Genomic DNA, 19061 nt, shown 5'->3' with positions numbered 1-19061 from the left:
AATGAACACAATAATATGTGATACTTCAGATGTTCAGGTTCTAACTGTTGGTTCAGTGATTTAAAATGTTTAGGAGTGTAACATTTACTCGTATGTTCCCGCCTCCTTCAGGTGATCAGACTCCAGATAGTTAGTAACAGAGTTTATTGCTCCAAAGGAAAAAGAGTTTCTAGGAGCGCGGTGGCACCAGGCTCCGGAGGTGTGTGACGTGGAGCCGAGGACGGTGTGACGAGGCAAGACGAGGCGTGGACGCCGAGGACGGCGTGACCAGTTTGAGGTGAAGAATGGAGAATAGCTCTGGACGAAGAACCAGCGTGACCAATGGATGAGAAACCTGGAGATGAACAGAGAACGAGGTGAGCAAGGTAACTTGACTTGGTTATCATAGACTAAAAGGCCAGGCTTAAGCACCGGAGTGAGTATAACAAACTGGCGCTGGATACTGGAGAGGAAAACTCTTATGAAGGCAGGCAGGAGATGAGGAGATGCAGGACAGCTGGTTAAAATCAGCAGAGCAGGAGCAGGAGCGCTGGGAGGGGGAGGTGGCTGACACAGGCACCGTGACAGAATACAGCTTATTTGGCACTCATGGACATGAACCTGTTCTCGTAGGACAGATTGTGACTGTTCCAGTGTAACGCACTCATCTAGGTCTTTCTGAAAAACATCACTAAAGCTGTATCTCAACACCCTCTGATGCTCCGGACTGTTATAGTGGCCAGCATCTCTCAGATCTGCAAGTAGCTCCTTCCAAAACTGAGAAATTACATTTATTTCATGACAGTAAATAAAATGTTCTTGAGTTTACCTTCCTTTTCTAAATATGGACCACCATGACTCAATGTGGCTGGACTCTCCGCTATGGTGCTCATTGTGCTGGTGGTGTAGTGTACACTGAACAGCAATCATAATTCCGTTTTCTCAGCCTCATAGGGGACAACACTAAGGTTTCGTACACATGAAAAGAAATTGTGAGTGATAACTATTGGGTAATTTAATGCTCCATTTGAGACACAGAACTTTATCCATCTATGCATCCTGAAATAGCCAAATCGAATGGTTAAAGTTTGTCATAGCCATCGGCATGCCACATGTATTTTTGTCCCAGTGATAGGTTCTCCTGATGAATCGTCTGCGAGCTCTGGATTCAGGATTCAGCTGTCGGAGGAACTCCATCACAGGATTTCTCTTCACTTGGACATGGGGATTTTGGTTTAGCAACTGCCACATGGTTCTATAACCAAAGAGTTGGCCAGGCCCAGGAAGTTCTGTTCTGATGGCATTAATTCTTGAGCTATATTTTCTTCGATAAAGCCCAGACTAGTTACATTTCCTTTTAAGAGTCCTCAAACTCATTCTTACGTCATCCAAACTCAATAGCATGCCCAATATAACGAGGGCGGCCGTGGTGCTGTTAGGACGGTGGACCCATGACCGTAATTGTGAAGGAAATTATATTATTATTATCATTGTTGAAATGTATTTGTTTAAATTTTTGTTTAGATGTTAACTCAGAACTTTTTACCTTTTTTAGTAACCAGGTGTGTGTTTGTTCATCTGTTTCTCATCCCAGCTAGGATGAGGGGGTTATACGACACACTGTCCTGAGTTGATAAGGAAGACTGTTTGGACTTAGAATCCTCCCAAATGGGTCATTATACGACACCCCCTTTTCTCTTTGTCTGGAAATTGTCACTTCCTACTTGAATTCTTAATAAAAGAAGCACTGGGAGAAGCAGTCCTTTGAGAAGAGAAGCATGGTGGACGTCTTCCGTCACACTTGCTTTTCTCCCTTGAGCATAAGAAACTTGATTCTTGTTGTGGTCTGTTGTTTCTAATTGTTTTTCTTTATTGTCCAGATGCATTTATCTGACAGTAATATTGCAGGTGCAATTTCCGCCTTGCACGCCCATGTGTCAAAGTGTCCTTGGGACTGAACGTCAGCTTGCCTCTGGTGGAACGTTGGCGCCAGTGTTTGGCTACCAATATGTGAATGGGACTGTGACTGTAAAGTGCTTTGGGTCTTCGAAGAAGGTAGAAAAGCTCTATAAAAGTATACGCCATTGACCATTTACAATGTATGAGTGGCCCTAATTGAAATACTTGATAGAGTGTTGCAGGACGTCAGATCCTCCGGCCTGGTCTGTGCATCTTAACCCTTGTGCTATCTTAGATGACCCCACCCTTACACTGGGGTGTTCTCCCTACTATGACAAAGGTGGATAAAGGTGAAAAGATTTCATGTAATCATGGACACCAGTGAGGTTCACAAATCATTGAAGAAAAAAGGTTCAGCGCACTCGTAGGTCTAGATGACCAAACTCCCAATGGTAAAGTGCCTAGGATAGAACAAGGGTTACGAGCTCCAGAGACCATCTGCAGGAAGAACAAAAAGCTACAGATACGCTGACTACACAAGTTGAACAGCTTCAACTTGTTCAACATAGTGACCTGTTCTGGACCTGACTGATTTTGCCGCCAACTTCCCTCATCCAGCACAACGGCAAATTATAGATGTTGTCATTAGGTCACCAAGGGAATCCCCTCTCCATTAGCAGCTGCTCACTTTCATTAATTTTTCTCAATCGTTTGCTGTTCTGTTTTGCATTTGCCGGCCGGCCGGCTTTGACTGAGAGGGAAAACCGTTAATACTGGAAGTTACGCAAAAACTTTACCTTGCTAAACATTATTGTACTTTAAGTTGTTGCAATGCAATTTAAAAAAATGCTGTTGGACTGAGTCAAATATTTATAATGTGTACATAAAAAAACAGTAATTAACAAATTTTAAAAATTATACACAATTAGGTTTATATTACGTCACTTCCAGGATTGCGGACGTTCACTTTCTGTTAGAAGCCGTGTCTCCGCTTTCGTTGTTGCGTTTCCGTATTTGTACGTAGATTGTTTTTAGTGCTTCAGGATTTGTTCATTTGTACCGAGATGTGTTGTTGTATCTCAAATGTGTCTTGCACCTCTTGGCCACCGTAGTTCAAAGATGTTATGCAGTAAACCGACCGACACATTTGATTGTTTTATCGGTGCAGGTCTAGAGGCTGTGGAGAGACCTGCTGCTCTGGATCTGCACTTTATGGTTGTTTCCACTTGTTTTAAATGTCTAAGCTTTATATGTGTGTGAATTGATGGACCTCTACTCTGCTTAGTGTTTCAGTGGAACTGTATCTTTTTTCCCCCACAACATTTGCATTTTTTTAACACGGAAATATCTACAAAAAACATGTGAAATGATCAACAAATCCTCAGAAAATAACTTATATAACATGAGTCTGGATTTTACCTTTGTGTTATAAGTGTCCTACAGTTAAGGTACTTTTCTATTCATTATTTTTGTGTGTTTGCATTGTTCATCCCTGAATTATAAAGATAATCTATCAATTTCATTTCTAATAAAAATTGTGACAGAATTTTGTCTGCTTTTTATGTGTTTATGTAACATTTTAAAACTGAGAATTAAGCTTTAGCAATGGTTTGCTAAATTCAAATATTTTCTTTTTCAGAGGAAACAGGCACAGGATCAGCCTCAGGTCCTGCTCTCACCTTGGATCAGAATAACCCTAACCCTAATTTCTGAGATCAAAGTGATCTAGTATTTAATCCAAAATTTTGAAATACCTGACAGAGACCTTTAATTAGGATTAAAGGAAGGATTATATCACGAAATCCAAATCCTAATCTTCAGGATCAAATTTGGTTTGAAACCCAATTTCAGATCAGGATCCAATCCTGTAAATTGAATCCTAAAGGATTATATTTGATATACTGGGCCTAAGAGGTAGAATGAAGCTATTTGTGCCCTAACCCAGACTGGTTCCAGTAATCTGCTTCCGCTGTTTTACAGGACTGCACTATAAATACACAATTTGTGGTGCAGGATCAGCTGACAGAAAGTGTCAGGGTGTGTTCCACTGATTGAAAAGTTATTTTATCCCAAATACGTCAGAACTGAAACTGAGTGAAATGCTTATTCTGCCCCTCTCTTTTTCCCTTGAACTCTATTCCCTTCTCAGCTCTCTTTTACAACATTGCCTCGGGGAGTGGGTGGGATGGGGGCCTTGGGTGTGCTTTTCCCTGCCCAGATGTGTTCATTTGTTCTCTGCAACAGCAAAAGAAGGTATGTCAATTCTTGCTCTCTGTCACCACTTTAAAAAAAGGAAATGTGCTGAAAGTTAGGAGGGTAGGGGATGTTCCTGCTTAACCCTTGTTCTATCCTAGGCACTTTAACATTGGGAGTTGGGTCGTCTAGACCCACTAGACAGTGCTCTGAACCTTTTTCTTCAATGATATGTGATCTTCACTGGTGTCCATGGATTACATGAAATCTTTCCACCTTTATCCACCTTTGTCATGGTAGGGAGAACATCTCAATGGAAGGGGGGGGGGGGGGGTCATCTAAGATAGCACAACGTTAAAATCTTAAGAAGACCTTTGTATTTGCATCAGGGTAGTGGTTTAGTTGCATATGACTTTGTAGTTGTGCCCTTAGCCTTTTACTGTTAAGATCTGAAACAGCAGTTGTAAGACTCAGATACCTGATTGTACTTTCAATGAAGAATATAAACGAAAAGTTTAACTACCTTTACAGTTTGACTAATTGTTAAAAATATTAGTAAAAATATTCTCCTAGTTTCTTCTAGTTTTTGTGTTTTATATTTGTGTGAAGAATGTGACGCTCTTTCAGTGATACAGGACTGCTTTACATTTGTACGGAGCCCGCCGGGTGCCAGTGGTTATAAAGGGAAAAAAATCTGATAAACTGTGCGCACAGATTACTAAAGCGTGCGCACGGATTAGTGAACCGTGAGCACCATTTAATAACCCGTGCGCACGCTTTATTAATCTGTGCGCACAGATTACTAAATGGTGCGCACGGATTAATCAATTAGGCTCGTACTGTTGCGCAATCGTGGCGCACGCACATTCATCGCATATGCATGCCTCTAAGCAGAGCAAATGGACTCCTAGCTTCATTTTTGCAGGGATGTGAAGGTGCTTTGGTACAGTGTGCGCAACGAAGGAGACTTCGGACTGCAGTCCGTTTCCCGGTTCTGCTGTCGGGATTCAGAACGTCTCCCGGGACATGTGAATCCAGACCGAGGACGGGCTTTTGGACCGGCGGAGGAAGCTTTTGGGGGACCAGTCCAGACAAACCGTGCACACAATCATCTGAATTTGTGTTACCATTCAGGTCCAGACAATATAAAGGCTGATGGTTATTCCAGTTTAAGTCGATCCACGGCTAAATCCCTCATTAGCAGGGCTAATGTTGTTAGCATGTATGTTGTATTACCCTATTAACTTAATCTTAACCCTTCTTCCGTGTCAGTTCAGCCAAAAAAAGCCCTAGGCGCACGGATTAAAAAAAAAACTATAAGCGAACATGCACTTAGTAATAATCATAATAATAAAAGCATGTTTAAATGGTCATGTCCCTGTGTCTATCGGAGCTTAGCATTGTTTACATGAAGACTTCTCTTCCTCAATGAACTATCCAGACCAATCACTGCATCGGACCAACCGACAGCCAATCAAATAGTCTGACGTCATCATTAGTCACTTCTTGTGTTCGGTGGTCTGCGATTAATGATGACGTCACACCATCTGATTGGCTGAACGTTTCTCCGATGACGTCTACGGTAGTGATTGGTCTGGATAGTTCATTGAGGAAGAGACGTCTTCATGTAAACAATGCTAAGCTCCGATAGACACAGGGACATGACCATTTAAACATGCTTTTATTATTATGATTATTACTAAGTGCATGTTCGCTTATAGTTTTTTTAAATCCGTGCGCCCAGGGCTTTTTCTGTCTGAACTGACACGGAAGAAGGATTAAGATTAAGTTAATAGGTTAATACAACATTCATGCTATCAACATTAGCCGTGCTGATGAGCGATTTAGCCGTGGATCGACTTAAACTGGAATAACCATCAGCCTTTATTTTGTCTGGACCTGTCACCTGAATGGTAACACAAATTCACATGATTGTGTGCACGGTTTGTCAGGACTGGTCCCCCAAAAGCCTCCTCCGCCCGTCCTCGGTCTGGAGATAGCACAAATCTCCCGGGGGACACGGTTCTGGAGTCGGCGCAGCAGAACAGGGAAACGGAGTGCGGTCTGAAGTTTCCTCCGTTGCGCACACTGTACCAAAGCACCCTCACATCCCTGCAAACACAAAGCTAAGAGTTTATCTTCTATGCTCAGAGGCATGCACATGCAATAACTTTGCATGCGCTCACGATTGCGTAACCGTACGAGCACAATTGATTAATCCGTGCGCACCATTTAGTAATCGGTGCGCAGTTTACTAAATGGTGTGCACGGTTTACTAATCCGTGCGCACAGTTTAGTATTCCGTGAGCACAGTTTATCAGATTTTTTTTATTTTTAACCACTGGCACCTGGCGGGCTCCATACATTTGGGAACCTCACTCAGTTTAGTAATCTTACTGTTTTTCCCTAACTTGTCCTGTCCAACACAGCTGAGCAAACAGAAATAAAGAAGCTCTTAGGTGGATGAATATTATTCTTACAAGAAGAACAAGGGTGCATGTTTGAATCAACCATTCTGCCTTTGAGGCTTTTATTGTTTATTAATTCTAAGTTTCAGACTAAATGGTAGTAGGAGGGGCGGTTGCTGCGGTACTCGTTCTCATTGGGCTGGCTGGGGTCCCGCTCTGTGGCCGAATAGCTGTAGAGTGGGCCCTAGGCTGCTCTCTGTTGGGTGGGGGCTGTGGTAATGGCCCCCGTGGTCGGGCTGGGGCTATATTGTTTACTTTTATTTTTTACTGGACTCCTTGTGGGTTCAGTGGGTGGCTGCCTGGAGCATGGAACAGGTCTCCCTTGGGGGACCCTGGTTCGTGCCAGGAGTTGGGGGATGCTCAGAACTCCTGGGTTGTAGTGGCCTGCTTGTTGGGGGCTGGGGGCTCGAGTTCTCTCTGGTGGTGGAGACCCCTGTGGCGATCCTTCCAGCTCTGGGAGCAAATAAACCTGATCAGGACGTCCCTAATAATGAGGGGGACCTGATCACAGACAAGATGGCGGCAGAACATCATCAGCCAGCAACTGAAAGTTTTCAGAATTGTGACACCTTTTCTTAAAGTTTCTCATGTGAATTAATGGTTCAGTGTGCAACATGAGCTTAAAACGGGGCAAAAAGGGTAATAATTTTATTCCTTTCAAAAAAGGATATAAATGAAAGTGTTAAGATTTGTAAAACTGTTACACCAGAGCATTAGCTCCAGTGTTTCCATTTCTTCACCGTAAATTTTCACCCTAACGGTGTTGGCGTGAATCGGCGTATTCTGTTGCGGAGAAAAGCAGCTTTGTACTGGTAGGTAACACTTTATATGCATATCGGTGTAAAGACTCTTTAAAGCTGGTTTTTTCTGCCGATTAGATGATTCATGTTGATCACATAAGGAGTTAACGGTGAGAGCAAAGCAGGCTCTGACAGAGACATCTGAGGTGTTAAAGTTTGACATTTCTGGTTCCACCTAATGTCTTGCTGCCATGTTGTCTGCAACCAGGTCCTCTTGCTAATAGTAACTGGAAAAATCCTTTGTTCTGGACAGAGTTCGCCAAATTTTAATCCGGATGAGTCAAGACCTTGCGTTTGGTCTTTAGTCAGACTAAGGGTCTTTAGTCAGCATAAAGCAGGGTATCCTGTCAGAATTTGTAAAGAAAACCACGTGACTAAAGATCTCTTCCATCATTGGCCAGAAACTACGAGGGTTGGTTCTCAGAGGACTCCGGCTTCCTCTCACCGTCCACCGTCCAAAAACAAGCTTCATAGGTTCATTTGTCACTCTAAATTGTCCCAAAGTCTGCCTCAGACTGGCAACCTGTCCTGGATTTCCTCTGCCTTTGCCCACAAGTGGCCAGGATAGGCTCCTGCAGCCCCATGACCCCAACACGGAAAAAACTGGTTTAGAAAATGGATTGATGGAAGATGGATGATTTACTGGTGCAATAACTTACATACAGCATACCCTCGTAGTTGCGTTAGGAACCAGAGACCCCCGCAAACAGTTGGCTCCACTGGTCTATGAATGTCCCAGTGATGGTCAGAGGGGCCGTAGGCGCAAACAGGCAGCTACACCTATGTCAGTCCGCCCCAGGGCAGCTGAGGCTACATTAGTAGTTACCATCACCAAGTATGAATGAAGAGTGAATGAATAATGGACAAATTGTAAGCACTTTTAGCACCAAGAAAAAGCACAGAGAACTCTAATCCTTTATTATGCAGGATCCGTGCATACGGAGAACCACCCCCCAGCCAAAGAATGTCCATCAGAGATTCCAAGAACCTTTTTAATGAACAAGAATCTTTTTTTTTCTCTCTGGATATTTACTAACCTAAATGTTCATCTTTCAACAGAGGTTTCAGTTTTTTTTCAGTTTGTCATTTTAAAAAGGAAAATGTAAAAATGGGCAGATAAATAACGAAAATTTAAAAAACAGCACAAAATTACAACAAGCAATGAAATACACAAGACAAAAATGCAATAAAATCATTGAACTGCTACCAACTACAGAGTATTGAAAGCCATTCTAATAAGTTACGTTATTAGTTGACATTTAAAACTAATTTAATTAAACTGGGGCAAGACCATAAAGAGCCCTAAAAACTGTAAAAGTTGAAGCTGAATGTTAACATTGTCAGGAGTGCTCCAGATGAGCACACATCAATACAAACAGTGTAGAGTTTGCACGGTTCAGACCAGCCAAATTCCTGCAGAGAAATTCCTGCTAAAGTTCATTAGTGCCTGGAGGCGACACTGCTGTATACACACCCATCATTTTGCTCCCTCTTTCACTAATGCTGACTTTCTCCACACCCAGATTTTTACATGACTAACCCTTCTGCTATCCTAGGCACTTTAACATTGGGAGTTGGGTCATCTAGACCCACTAGACAGTGCTCTGAACCTTTTTTCTTCAATGATTTGTGATCTTCACTGGTGTCCATGGATTACATGAAATCTTTCCACCTTTATCCACCTTTGTCATGGTAGGGAGAACACGTCAATGGAAGGGGGGGGGGTCATCTGGACCCCATAGGATAGCACAAGGGGATAAACTACATAAAGACATTGAGAAGGAAATTCATCAATGAAATATAAATTTTGTTTTTTAATAACTTTTTCAGGTTTACCTCAGAATGGCTCTGTTTAATGTTTATTCAGTAAATCCTGCAAAAATTGCTACAAAAGAGTATGCGGCATTAATAAAATCTCTGAAACATCCTGATATTAAAGTTGAAGTTTGATGTGCCACATATCTCAGTTAAGGTTTAGGAAGGATGTTGGATTCTGTAGCAGTGACAGAGAATATGAATCTTAAAAATGCATGTGCAACAGAAAATTGATTTTCTGTTCTCTTTACCAATGCAACACTTAACAAGTCTGTTTCCCCCTCCCCCAACAGATTAAGGCTACCAAATACCTTAATCCAACAAGTACCTTCATCAGTGACCTCAAGCAATGAAGACGGTGGTCATCTTGCTCATTGGTGAGTTTATTTTGGTAACCATAGTAGTTGTCAAAAAAATGAGGGGAAAGTGAGAATTATCAATATTAGAACAATTGTTGAACTTGAATATCAGTGTTGGGGGATTGTGTGTGGTCTTGGCCTAACTTCAAGTTAGCTTCAGTGGTAGCTGCAGGGAGAATCTGACTGTAGATGTCTTTGATTTAAAGTGTCTTGGTCTTTCTAGACATGTGATCACTTGCACAGTCATTTCTTTTTGGTTCCAGACAGAGCAGCTTAAACTTCCATTTTCATTGCAAGAATATGCAAATACCTGAAGCAGGCATGTGCACACATAAGACCCTGCTGTGCTTTTTGCCTCATTTTAAAAAGTCCCCTTTTACCCTCTGTGTTTAAATTTTTTTTTTGGTTAACTTTTTATTAACATTAATAAATTCCTGTCAGAGTTCCAAGAAAGAAAACGTAGGTACAACCCCCCCCCCCCCCCCAAGGTATTCTATACCCATTTTCTAGTAATATGGGTTCTGAGCTACAGTCTTTGCAGCTCTACTCGGACTCAGAACCGCAAGAGACTGTAAACCCTCGATGTAACATTACAATGAAATTTGAACAATATGAACAGTATTCTACTGTTTTCCTTTAGCAATGCATCACACAGTAAATGCAATGCAAACTGGGAAAAAATAGTACTCCACTGTTTTTATGTTATACAGAACTACACTGTGAACCAAAGTGCACACTGGGTTAAAATCGATTAATCCAACTTTATAATGTTGTACGGTGCCATACTGTAAGTTGCAACACAATGGAAAGAGCAAAAAAAGAAAATCATGTGATCTACAGGAAATTGCTGTAAACAACTGAACATTATGGGGAAAAATTTAGAGATCAATTGTTAACGATCATTCTAGAAACATTGCATTTGTATTCTTTCCAGTTTACATCAGTTTATCTAATTAATGTAATTTATGTAAGAATTTTTACATTGTGGTCTATAATCGCCAATCTAGTGAGCATCAATGCACACTGGCTCTTGCAGAGACTTCTGTGAAATTTCTAGGGGGACTTGACTTTGGACATTCAGCTGTGTCCGAATTCCCACCCTAACCCCTCTAAAGTACACTGTATAGTACATTCGCTATGATGTAGTGCTGTACGAATCTACAATTCCCAAATCGAGTGCCCTAGAGATTTCCAAGAAATCTCTGCGAAAAACCATTGTGCATCGGAACAATTTTTGCTAAATTTTTTTAATTGAAATTTATTTTTATTTTTTTACTACATCAACGTGTTTATCTTCAGAACACAGCGGACTTATAAATAAGCGTCACAAAACGTTCATAACAAGTAGTTTTAACTGTGAATTCGATGACGTCATATCCGCCGTTTAGAAAAAAAAGAAAAAGTAGTGTGCTTGGTGTCTGAATTGCTTTTAAATTTCAGGGCAGTATATGGTGCTGCACTATATAGTTTTTTAGTAGTCAGGAGTTAGGATGGGAATTCGGACACAACCATAGATTCAGACAGCTCTACAAAATGGCGAATGCACTACATAGCGCACTACATAGACATAGCCTACATGTTTGTTGCACCATAAGTTAGTTGTTTATGTATGTATGACATAAATTGCTGTTTCATCGTAACAATGGAGAGTTGGGGTTCAACGTGACAAGAGGCTTCACTCCTACAGCATATATGATACAGACAACTCCAAACGTCTCAGACCACAGAAGTAATAAAGACAAATGCTACCCCAAACTTAGAAATAATATTCAAATTGAAAAGTAAAAAGCAGCACTTTACTGTAAGAGTTGAATGCAGTTAACTGATGTCTTGCAACCATGGAAAACTGTAAGGCAGTGTAGGTGAATTTACAGTACCTTTCTGAAGTTATTTGATATTAAACTGCTGTGAAAGCAATTAGTATTAGTACAACTGGCAAAACTGCTGCCAGTAAAGTACCGTAAATTGACAGTGAAAAGTTATTACAGTGGACCCAGTGAGGGACAGCGAGGGAAGCTGCTCCCAAACGGAGAACTAAAGAGAGTCATGTTACAGTGAAGCAACTTTAACCTGTGAGTTCTGGTCTAACTAGTCCCCATCCATTGATTCAATGATAAATAGAATAAAAATGGTTCATACAGGACTGCCAATTCTCACACACTGGCCATGAGACTCATGCATTTGAGTCATTTATTATGCCCACACCTCTTTTTCTCACACAGAAATACACTAAGTTAACCTTTTCCAGTTTAATTGTAGTTTAATTTTTTTTTTTAGATATATGTTGAATTTGCAGAAACACTCATAGCATCCATTACCAAGGCCTGCATAGACTGTGGTCATCAGTCAATTACAATAAGATGCCCATGTTAATCAGTGATTAATTAGCCATATGTTGCAGTAATTAATCATTTGTTCTTTATTACTTCCTGGTTTGATTGAAAGCCCAACTTTTACACTTTTTTAAAATTATATTACGTCTGCCATTTTTGCAGTCAGACTTAGCAAAAAATTAAATAATGGACTGCTATTAAACTTTATTAGCAACCACTGATATTTTTGTCCAATATTTGTCGGGTAGGGAGGGCTGGTGATCATGAAGGACCCAGAATGCAGAAACAGGAGGCACACGGTTCCAGGGCAAGGGATTTAATCAACTAACAAAAGCGCTGCCATGCAGGGAAACAAAACTAAAACTGACTGTGGGCATAGCATGAAGACATGGACATGGCAGTCAGGGAAGAGACATTAATGGACCAGCACAAGAGGAAGGCAGAGACAAGACTTAAATACAAGACACAGGTGAACATGATCAGGGCAGATTGGGACCAGGAAAACAAAACTCAAAAGCATGACAAAGCAGGAAACCTTTCAAAATAAAACAGGAAACAGAACTCAAACATGACAGAACAAGATAGAAAGCAAAAAACAATACAAAGAAACCCAAACCATGACAATATTAAGTACAATAGGCAAAACAAAAAAGGAAGGGAAAATAATCCAAAAAGAATCATTCATTTAGAGTTCCAGCAAAACATATTAGCCTATCATGAACAGAAGTGGAAACTGTTCTTGTATTTTTACTTGCCATTAATTTAGATGAAGTAAAATATAACCAGTGGTTTGGTTTTAAAAACCTGTTATTGTGGATGTAACATTTTTCAATTATTAAACAAAACACTAAGAGCTAAAATCAAATATCACCTCTGATTACTCCCAAAAAGTTATGGTGTTTTTCTAGTTGTTTATTAAAAGGAAAGTTGGTGCAAAACTAAAAAAGTATAAATACATTTATAAAACAAATGACCTGTAATTTTTATAAGGCAGAGAGGCACAAAAAATACTTAGAACTGAGCTCAGTTCAGTGCGGTGCTTCAGCGTGCTGTGGTTGAATGAGTGAATCCAGGAAGTGTGCGGCATCCATCATACTTTTTCCACCATAAGAGGGGGATCAGACCACATATGGATGTTGGAAAGATAAACTTTTTACTTTGATGTAACTTAATTATTTGCTTCAGTTAAGATAAATCATTTTTTAAGTTAAGTCAGTTTAAAAATAACACGTAGTTTTCAGACAGTTATTTTGCTTTCATTCAAATTAATTCAACTAAGTAGGTGTAACTTTGGTGCTGCTGTTAGGTCGGCACCGCAAGGGATTGTGGGATACCATTTACTTTGCCTGTCTGGATGGATTTGGGTTTAAGTGTGGGTTTTTGACCAAATGTGTTTAGTTGTTTAGCTGTTTTAATGTGTTTTGCCGAGTTATTTTGTCCTACTGTGCTTAATTCTTAGGAAGAGGATGATGAGCTTATTTAGCAGCAATACTGATTACTGATGTAATATAAAAGTCAGAGAAATGGTAAATGATACAATGTTTAATGTTGCAAATCCCTTATGTGTCATTCATTTTATTCTTATAAAAATAAATATATCTGAAGGCATATAAGAGTATAAGAGTATAAGAATTATAATAAATTAAGATGGAAAAACGACTTCCGGTAGCAGCAGACAGAGATGGATGCATGAAGTTAGAGCTCCTTAAAACAGGTGGTCAAAACCCTCCTAAACTCAACAATCATTGTCCAGTTTTTGCTTAAAAAATCGAATGATGAGTGGGGGTACTAAATCAAAGAAAAAACGGGTGTTTGAAAAACATACACAGATGTCAATTAGTGCGAAAGACACTATGGATGGTAACGCTAATGCTACCGAAGAAGAGCGGAGATGTGAATTAACAGACTCAAACCAGCTCAGTTTAAGAGAGATAAGTATACAAATTAGTGGCTTAAAATCGGATTTAACTGCCAAGTGGACTACATTCAAAGAAGATTTTCGAACGGAGCTGAAAGAGGAGCTGATCCAGTTCAAGCTGCAGCTGGAACAGCAGTTAGCTAACACGTCACGCTAATGCTAGAGGAGCATGGCCACAAGCTAAAAGAGGCAGAAACTCGGCTTGATGAACAGGAATCCTGGTCTGCGGTGGCAAATGAAGCGTTTCAACACATGCTGATGGAACAACAGAGACTGCAAGAAAAACTTGATGTGGAGTCAAGATCCAGGAGAACAAACGTGAGAATTTATGCAGTGCCAGAAGGATCGGAGGGGGGCTCGGTGATTCAGTTCATGGAGAAGTTGATTATGAGTGAAGGACTGATACAGGAGGGAACGGATCTGCAAATTCAGCGAGCACACTGCTCTCTCGCCCCAAAACCAGGCCCCGGGGTGCCACCGAGATCTATAATCATCACTTTCCTTCAGTACAAAGTGAAAGAAACGATTATTTGGAACGCATGGATGAAGAAAATCCAGTTGGGAGACAAGATATTGTCGTTTGACCACGATTATACATCAGAAGTGGTCAAGAAACGCAAGGAGTATAAAGACATTAAAACTGTGCTGAAAAAAACAGGAATCCGATTTCAGACCCCGTTTACCCGCATGCGCGTTCACTGGGAGAACGGAGCGCAGATGTATAACAGCGCGGAGGAGGTGGAGAATGATCTGCGCCGGCTGCAGGACCAGCCACAGGTGGACCAACCCGCCGAACCCAATCTTCAATCGCAACCTCAACTTCAGCAGACATCACCATGTCCCGCAGCGTCGTCAGAGAGATGCAGCATTACGAGCACGGGGGCGCCTGCAGGAATTCCAGCTCAAGCTCAAACCATGAGGAAGATGGTGGATTAAAAAAAAAAAAGGACGGTGTAAAGTGTTTAACATTTCCAATCATGAGTAATGTTGACTTTTCTCAATGCCATAAACAATTAAACAATTAGCACCCATCTTTAATTAATAATGCCTGTTTTAGGAACTTGCCTCGGGTAGAATTGGTGGTAACTAATGGGAAATACCACTGATTCTGGATGGGGACCCATTTCTCCCTCAGAGAGGTTCTCCCCCAAACCTGAAGAGGGGTTTAAGATAGGGGGACTTAAAATACCCACCCTTGGGAGTCAATTTAATTTGTTTTTTGTCTCTATTTTTCTTTTTGGTGTTCTTAAATGTGATTCATTCACACTTGTTTTTGTTTTCTATTCAGAGTTTAATTTATTGTTTGTTTATGATAACCAGCAACCAACCAATAAAGAAGCCTTTCCAAATGACATGTATGGCCAAATGTTAAACGTTATGTCCCTTAATGTTAATGGCCTAGGGAATCCTGTCAAAAGAGCAAGAGTCATGAAGAAGCTGAAAAAAGACAATGTTGATGTTATTTTACTATCCCTTGTTGTATCCTAGGCACTTTAACATTGGGAGGTGGGTCGTCTAGACCAGTGTTTTTCAACCAGTGTGCCGCGGCACACTAGTGTGCCGTGGGAGATGGTCAAGTGTGCCGTGGAAAATTGCCCTCATTAACTGATCTAAAAACATTAACCATCTCCAGGAAATCAGCTCTTTGTACATCCAAACAGGTCCTGATAAAACACTGAGTAGTTAGGAATATGAAAGATCATAAAATACTTATTTCTTTGTGTTTAACTGATTCTATTAAAGACATTTTGATAAGAATGACGGCACCGCGATTTACCTGCAGCTATAACTGTGTAAGGAAAAGTCCCGCAGCTTTTACTGTCTCCACGACTCCACCAATCATTCTTGAAGGCTTAATCACATGTCATCAGTCTGACCAATCAGAAGTGGTTAAAGTCTTCACTTCCTTGTTCTTAATTCTGCTGATAAAGTCGCTCAGTTCTAACATAAACACCAGCTAAAGCTCGTCTTTAGCGGTGTAGCTTTCCACAAAATCCGGTATCAGACCGTGGAACAAGTGAACAAAACCATGAAACTCAGAGACGCAAGTCTTTCTGCCGTTTTCTCGCCGTATTCACACTACATCTCCCATGATGCATTTGCTTAAAGGGACAGCGCCTTAGCGTACAATGAGTCGTCCTTGTTACACGGATTGAAACCACAACGAACATACAGTTTGTATGTAACTTAACTTTTATTACATCTTTTAGAAAAAACATCTGCAACTTCCTGCTTTTTCTGCCACAATTATCACAAAAATGCACGTCAGATTGCCGGGGGGGGGGGCTGTAGATCAAAACAGACTATGAGTTTCTGCTTTTTTTGGGGGGGGGGGGTGCTGGTGTGCCGCGGGATTTTTGTCAAGGTTAAAGTGTGCCGTGGCTCAAAAAAGGTTGAAAAACACTGATCTAGACCCACTAGACAGAGCTCTGAACCTTTTTTCTTCAATGATTTGTGATCTTCACTGGTGTCCATGGATTACATGAAATCTTTCCACCTTTATCCACCTTTGTCATGGTAGGGAGAACACATCAATGGAAGGGGGGGGGGTCATCTAAGATAGCACAAGGGCTATAGGAAACGCATCTAATTGCCAAAGAGCATGAGAAACTTTCAAAATTTGGTTACAGGACTATATTCCATAGTTCATTCACACAGAGCCATAGAAGGGGAGTTGCTATTCTTATATCTAAATCAATCAAATTTGAGAAAAACTCAGAAGTCAATGATATGTTATTTTTAAGGGAAGTATTGAAAACACTATAGTGACTTTGGCCAATGTTTATGTACCTCCTGAAAGTGACATGACTTTTTATAAATCAACATTTGACATAATAACAAAAGAGGCTGAAGGAATCTGTATATGTGGTGGTGATTTCGTTGCTATTCTTGATTTAAAACTCGATAAAACAAGTATAAATAGAAGCAATAAAAAAGTGACTAAAATGCTTAATGCCACACTCGGGGAGATCGGGACGGCAGACGTTTGGAGAAGGCTTCACCCGACAGATAGAGACTACACATACTATTCAGCAGCTCACTCTGTACATTCCAGAATAGATTATTTTTTAATTGGAGAAGAAAATTATCATAGAGTGAATGATTGTAAAATTGGAATGTCAGATGTGTCAGATCACAGCACAATTTATTTAACAATAAATCTCGGAAGCAAATTGAAAAGCTCGGTTTGGAGACTAAATGTGGGTCTTCTTAATAATCAGTCAATAGTTGACTTATTGTTTTAAGGACAATCATGATAATGATCTCGTAAATCCATCAATATTGTGGGACTCATTGAGTGATGAGAGGGAACCTGATCGCCAAGGCAACATATCTAAAGAAGAAAAGATTGGAAATATACAATAAATTAATGTATGATCTAAAAGCCCAAGAAAATAAATTTGAATTAAATAAAAACAACGAATCACAAAAGGAAATCAAGAAATTAAAAATACAAATTGAAAGATATTTAGATCATGAAATTGAAAGACAAGCTCGATACATGAAGCAGACATATTATGAACTTGGGCCAAAATATTCTAGATTGTTGGCTAGAAGGCTACGTAAACAGTAAGTAGATTCGGTAATTTCAAAGGTTAAAGACCCACTTTCCCAAAAAATCCATTCGGACCCACAAAGAATAAAAAACACTTTTTACTGTTATTATAGCAATTTGTACTCACAAGAGGGCGCCACTAACAGGGGAGCAATTAAAAGCTTCATAGACAAATTAGATCTTCCTTGTATAGGATAAATCCAAAATAAAATTATAACAAAGGAAATAACACAACAAGAACTTGAAAAGGCCATAGGTAGATTTAAAACCAATAAAGCTCCAGGTAGTGATGGATTCCCCATAGAGTGGTACAGAAAATTCAAAATGGAACTAGTGCCACTTCTACTAAGAGCTCTTAATTATATTCACAAAGAAGGTAAGACCCCACCATCATGGAAAGAAGCAATAACTACTTTAATTCCCTAGGAAAATAAGGATAGACAGAATTGTGCTAATTATAGGCCAATATCGATGTTAAACGTGGACTACAAAATCTATACATCAATTTTAACTGAAAGATTTGAAACATTCATTGCTGAGCTAATTGATGAAGATCAAACTGGCTTTGTGAGAGGCAGACAAACCCAGGATAACATTAGAAGAAGCCTGCATATAATTCACACAATAACTAGAAACAAACTAAAAGCAGCTCTAATCAGCCTTGATGCAGAAAAGGCTTTTGACAGGCTGAACTGGGATTTCTTCTACCAAACCTTAGAGAATTTTTGGATTCACACAGAACTCAATAAATTGTATAAAAGCCATCTATGACAAACCTACTGCAAGAATAAAAATAAATGGCTCCTTAACAGACCGATTCGAGTTAAAACATATCAACATGTCCATGCCTAAACTAATGACACTCCTGAATGAATTTAACTCCCTTGCTGGATACAAACTAAACATTTCTAAAATCCAAATCCTGCTTTTCAATCACTCCCCATCAAAAGAAACCACATCTAGCTACAACATTAAGTGGGACAGTAAAAAAATTAAGTACCTCTGAGTCTTTTTACCAAAAAATCCCTCACTTCTGTACGAGGAAAACTATAATGTAATTAATTTAAACATCAGCCTGGATATTAAGAGGTGGTTAACATACCTCTTGATTTAATAAATAGGATAAATGTGGTTAAAATGAATATCCTACCAAGGCTACTTTTCTTATTCCAGTCACTTCCAATAGAAATACCACCTAAGCAGTTCATAGAATGGGATCGGATGATATCTAGATTTATATGGGAAGGGAAAAAACCCAGAATCAGATATGCGACATTACAATTGCCTAAAGAGAAAGGGGGTATGTCCCTCCCCAATTTAAAATTATTATTTTTTTGGCAGCACAGATGTGCTATGTTTGTTGTTTGTGTGATTCTAATTATTATGCAAGATGGAAAGAGATTGAGACATGTACAACAAGATATCAAATTCAGACTCTCCTAGGAGAGGACCATTTACCAAAGGACATTACCCCACTATTAAATCCAGTAACAATATTTACTTTACAACTGTGGCAAAAAGTAGCACGGCAATTAAAGCTGAAAAAAGAAAGGAAAATACTAAAATGGATTCATCTTGATAAGGATTTCAAACCAGCAAAATAAGATTCCACATTTAAGCAGTGGAGTCACAAGGGGGTTACAGAATTTGCCACAATTATAAAAAAGAACAAGTTGAGGGGCTTCCAGGACTTAAAGGTGGAATTTGGTCTCAGGATTTTTTTTCGATACTTCCAGATGAG

General features: G+C 39.9%; 1 protein-coding gene across 4 annotated transcripts in view; it reads left to right on the top strand.

The window, feature by feature from the left end:
* Positions 1-4080: 4080 nt before the first annotated feature.
* Positions 4081-19061, top strand: part of lamb4 (laminin, beta 4) — a 119171-nt gene continuing 104190 nt past the window's right edge. For 2 of the 4 annotated variants that reach the window (XM_078938337.1, XM_078938336.1), the window contains exons 1-2: positions 4082-4131; positions 9448-9531. In XM_078938337.1, the coding sequence (XP_078794463.1) occupies positions 9504-9531 (28 nt within the window). In that variant the 5' untranslated portion in view covers positions 4082-4131; positions 9448-9503. Of the gene's footprint in view, positions 4132-9447; positions 9532-19061 lie in introns of all 4 variants that reach the window. The other 2 variants (XM_078938338.1, XM_078938339.1) reach the window with 2 other exon arrangements.

Source organism: Oryzias latipes, chromosome 20 (genome assembly GCF_053564925.1).
Source record: "Oryzias latipes strain Hd-rR chromosome 20, Olatipes_Hd-rR_3.1".
In the NCBI taxonomy this organism is placed as follows: domain Eukaryota; kingdom Metazoa; phylum Chordata; class Actinopteri; order Beloniformes; family Adrianichthyidae; genus Oryzias; species Oryzias latipes.
Note: the sequence above shows the minus strand (reverse complement) of the source record. Positions and strands in the feature narration are given on the sequence as shown.